Genomic DNA, 5,066 nt, shown 5'->3' with positions numbered 1-5,066 from the left:
GGGGGGGGGGGGGGGGATTAGCATCCCCACAGTGAGGATCAAGTGAAGTATCCTGTAAACCTCTCAACCTAGTGCCTACCACAGAGCACGCGAGATCTGTTTCATATATATTTTTTGAACAGAAGAGTAAAGTTTAAGTTGTGTCTAAAGAGCTACTGCTTCTATATGATTTGCCTTACCAGCACTTATTTTCCCAGCCCCAAGAAGACTGGAGAGTTTATTCATGTTTTTTTTTTCCCTAGGCCGCATGGCGTACATGACAATATTGTCATTGTGAAGATGCCGTTCCCAGGCCTCCCTGCACCTTATGCATGTTGTCCCTTCCATGGGCCCCATCTCCCCATGTTTGCAAGCTGTTTTTATCCTTATCTATAGGGACAGAGGGAGTTAATGGGTTAGGTTTTTGGGCTGCTAGCCTCAAGATCATCAGTTCAAACCCACCATCTTTTGTGTTTGCTCACAAATTTTCAAAATACCTTCCAAGGAAGTGCTTCAGAGTTTTGCTCCCCAGTGGTAGAAGCCTTTTCCCACAGCACTCACTAGCCCTTAAAAATGCTTGTAGTCTGGTAAGCAGGAAAGTGACACTCTGCATCCACTCTGATGATTAGAGGTGAGGCACGGCTTTGCAGAAAGCTGAGGAACTCCTCTTGGAAGGGCTAGGGCTCTGGTGCTACTGGTTGAGTTTTATGTGTTGGCTTTATGTATATTGGCCCTTATCTTCATGTCATTTTGGTTGCAAATATTTATTATGTTGTCATCGATCCTACAAATGACTAGCAGAGACTTGTCATTCAGAAGTCATGAATGTTGTTTACTCGATGTATTAGCTTCCTATTGCTCTCAACAAATTACCACAATCATTGAAAACCACACAAAGTACATCTCTAACTCGCTAGAAAGCTCTAAGTCTTCACCCATCATGATTCCAATCCCCAATATTAACCTCAATTTTTATTTTTGTCAATTAGTTTTTTCTTGTTTCTGGATTTTAAATAACTACCTCAAAGCAAATTTTGAGGAGGGTGGGTACAAACTTGCACTAAGGCTGTGGTGACCTGGGGAAGACTGGGTACCTAGACTTAAAGGCAGACCTTTTAGGGAGAATGAAGAGAGAATACAGTTACTTATTCATGAATTCAAGCATCCTGTCTTGAGTTTTTGCTGTGGGTGTAGGTGTAATGTTCACTGAAGTGCCTAAAAGTCTCTCAAAGTGTCCCCACTTACACGGAAAGTAAACCAGATTCAAAGACACCACAGGTCATTTAGCAATCCTCTTATGGACGCTTCAGCTAGCTCTGAGTAGATGGGCTTCTTTACATCTGGGATGCAGTGACAGAACAGCAGAATGCGTCTGGAAAAGGAACAGACCTTCATGACCAGAGGGATAGCCATGGTGATCCTTTCCCATGAGACACCTTTTCCTCTATCAGTACCTGACCTTGTGAAGACTTGCGTATCCACAGTGTGATTCTGCAGTGTCACTCTGCACCATGCAAAGCTGGCACATCTGTCCACATGTTCCCAATATGCTGCCTCCGCAACCTTTTTCTTCTTTTGCAATCTCCGGCCATGCCTCTAGCCCCCATTTCTTCCCAATACTCTACTTCCCCCTGAAAATTTTCTTTCCCTGGTTTGCAAGGCCCCATTTTAAAGTGGCCAAAGTCAATTGTGCTTTGAACCCTTCAAAGTCATCAGTTTTATTCATCCACTCCTCCTACCGCAAAATTCTTTTTGTTCTACAAAGGGCACTAAGGAACATTTCCATTTTATCTTTCAGGCTTAGGAACTAGACATAAAGTGAAACTCTCAACTCTATGGCAAGACATCTCTGAAGAACTATGTCATGATGTCCTGGGAAAAAAGATTCCTGAGTATTCACACAGAGTATTCAGTGTGACAGTTCAGACAACTGTGTGGTGCAAGCTGCTATCACACCTATGAAAATATTTGCTCAGGAACAGCAACAGAGCAATGGGTTTGGAGTAAACCTGCATCCAAATGCCAGTTTCTCAACACAACCAATGACTCCTGAGAGACAAGATCCCCATATGTCGGGACTACCTGAAAAGAAACTGAAAGCAGACTCTAATGCTCACCAGAAAACCTCTACAAGAGAGAAACCCTATCAATGTAGGGAATGTGGAAAGGCCTTCAGCCACAGCTCAGCCCTTGTAGAACACCACAGGACACACACAGGGGAGAGACCATATGAATGTCATGAATGCGGAAAAGGCTTCCGAAACAGCTCAGCACTCACCAAACACCAGAGAATCCACACTGGTGAGAAACCCTACAAGTGCAATCAGTGTGGGAGGACCTTCAACCAAATTGCCCCACTGATCCAGCACCAGAGAACTCACACAGGCGAGAAGCCCTATGAGTGTGGTGAATGTGGGAAATCTTTCAGTTTCAGATCCTCCTTCAGCCAACATGAGCGGACTCATACAGGTGAGAAGCCCTATGAGTGCAGTGAATGTGGGAAAGCCTTCAGGCAAAGTATCCACCTCACCCAGCACCTGAGAATCCACACTGGAGAGAAGCCTTATCAGTGTGGAGAATGTGGCAAAGCCTTCAGCCACAGCTCATCCTTGACCAAACACCAGCGAATCCACACTGGGGAGAAGCCTTATGAGTGCCATGAGTGTGGCAAAGCCTTCACCCAAATCACCCCACTGATTCAGCATCAGAGGACGCACACCGGAGAGAAGCCCTATGAGTGCAGTGAGTGTGGAAAGGCCTTCAGTCAGAGCACACTCCTGACTGAACATCGGAGGATCCACACAGGTGAGAAACCCTACGGGTGCAATGAGTGTGGGAAAACCTTCAGCCACAGCTCATCACTCAGTCAGCACGAAAGAACACACACTGGAGAGAAGCCCTATGAGTGCAACCAGTGTGGGAAGGCCTTCCGGCAGAGCACCCACCTCACTCAGCACCAGAGAATTCACACTGGAGAGAAGCCCTATGAGTGTAATGATTGCGGCAAGGCCTTCAGCCACAGTTCATCTTTATCTAAACACCAGCGGATCCACACTGGAGAAAAGCCCTATGGATGTAATGAATGCGGTAGAGCCTTCAGCCAGCTTGCCCCCCTTGTCCAGCATCAGAGGATCCACACAGGAGAGAAGCCCTATGAATGTAATGAATGTGGCAGAGCCTTCAGCCAGAGCTCCCTTCTTATAGAACACCAAAGGCTTCACACCAAGGAAAAGCCCTATGGATGCAATGAATGTGGTAAATCCTTCAGTCACAGCTCATCACTCAGCCAGCATGAAAAAACACACACAGGGGAAAAGCCTTATGAATGTCAGGACTGTGGTAAGTCCTTCAGGCAGAGCACCCACCTCACTCAGCACCGGAGGATTCACACTGGAGAGAAGCCGTATGAGTGCAGAGACTGTGGGAGAGCCTTCACACACAGCTCCTCCCTTACTAAGCACCAGAGAACTCATACTGGGTAGCCCCACCCTGCTAGTGGTGGGGTTATGGGGAAGCCTTAAGCCATAGTTCTTGTTCTCTTCAACTTCTCCCAGTCACACTGACGAGAAACAACACAAACATTAATACTAAATCTTCACACACTGTGTACCCCAGTCAACCCTCAGAGAGTTCACACCGATGGAAATGATTATAGGAATGCCTAGCCCTAGCTTATATATAAGATCTGACAGTAAGTAAACACATGGAGATGAGTAATGTTTAAAGTCTCAACCATGAGTGAGTGTCCTCTAAGTTAGATGATAAAAATCTATAATAGAAACAGAACAACAAATCTGGGGATGGCTTCTCTCCAAAGATTCACCATATTCCACCCAGATTTCAAAGTGGCGAGAAATGCAATAAATGCCTTTCCAAATTAAATAAAGCCAAAATTAACATTACTTCACATTATGTCCTTAGTGTGACAGTGTAAATTATGAATGATGTAATTGACTCTCATTCTCCCAAGAAATCAATATGGTGGGATGTGTTTCGAATGAAGTGTAATGTATTTATGGATTACCAGATACTCAACTCTCAGCACAATGCATTTTCTGATTTATTATTAAAGCTTTCTGATTTAAATATAAATTATTCAGTGAGCATATGAGGGAGCTTCAAAAATCTGTGAGAAAATGGGATTAAAAATGGTATAATTTAATCACAAAGTTTTAAGGCCTCATACTTTAAGCAGATTTAACTACCAGTGCATTATTTTGTAACAAATTAATCTCCATATGCAATATTACTGAAAAGTTTGTTGTGGAAAAACTTGAAATGTAGATTCACTTCCATGGAATTTCAGATTGTGAGAGGGCTTTTTTAAAAATATCATTTTATTGGGGGCTATTACAGCTCTTATAGCAATCCATACATCAGTTGTATTAAGCATATTTGTACCCATGTTGCCATCATTGTTTTCTAAACATTTAATTTCTATTTGAGCCCTTGATATCAAATCCTCCCCCAACCCCTTGATAAATTATAAATTATTTTCATATCTGACACCAACCACTGTCTCCCTTCCACTGTGGTTTCTGCTGTTCATCCCCATGGCAGGGGGGAGGGGGGGAGGAAAGGTTATGTATCAATCGTTGCAGCTGTCCCACCCTTCCTCTCCCAACCCAGCCATCCTGGTGTGAGATGGCTTTTGCTGCTCTATTCTATTTCTTTCTTTTCAGGAGGATTCACACTGGAGGATTCACACTTGGAGATTTGAAACTCAGATGTTGTTTTATAGAGGGCTTTTCCCACGTGGAAGAAGCATACCAGCCTGTGTGATCATGAGGTATTGAAGGGATCAGGTAGCAGACATCAAAGAAGAAAAAAATCATTGTGTACTCACTTTCCCCATACAAATGCTGAGGACAAATGTGTGCATAAGTAAGTGTGGTGAAGAAGGCTGATGGTGCCCAGCTATCGAGAGATACAGCGTCTGGGGTCTTAAAGGCTCCAAGGTAAACTAGCGGCCATCTAGCCCAGAAGCAACGAAACCCACATGGAAGCAGCACACCTGCCTGTGTGATCACATGTGTCGAATGGATCAGTTATCAAGCACCAAAGAACAAAAAACCATGTCGTTAATG

At 44.0% G+C, this 5,066-nt stretch overlaps 1 protein-coding gene across 2 annotated transcripts in view; it reads left to right on the top strand.

Moving 5' to 3' along the window:
• Nucleotides 1-4,364, top strand: part of ZNF135 (zinc finger protein 135) — a 15,338-nt gene extending 10,974 nt beyond the window's left edge. For both annotated transcript variants that reach the window (XM_045292335.1, XM_045292334.1), the window contains exon 3: nucleotides 1,778-4,364. In XM_045292335.1, the coding sequence (XP_045148270.1) occupies nucleotides 1,938-3,461 (1,524 nt within the window). In that variant the 5' untranslated portion in view covers nucleotides 1,778-1,937 and the 3' untranslated portion in view covers nucleotides 3,462-4,364. The remainder of the gene's footprint in view (nucleotides 1-1,777) is intronic.
• Nucleotides 4,365-5,066: the final 702 nt, after the last annotated feature.

Source organism: Echinops telfairi, unplaced genomic scaffold (assembly GCF_000313985.2).
Source record: "Echinops telfairi isolate 266 unplaced genomic scaffold, ASM31398v2 ScPeMD7_655;HRSCAF=1070, whole genome shotgun sequence".
NCBI lineage: Eukaryota > Metazoa > Chordata > Mammalia > Afrosoricida > Tenrecidae > Echinops > Echinops telfairi.
Note: the sequence above shows the minus strand (reverse complement) of the source record. Positions and strands in the feature narration are given on the sequence as shown.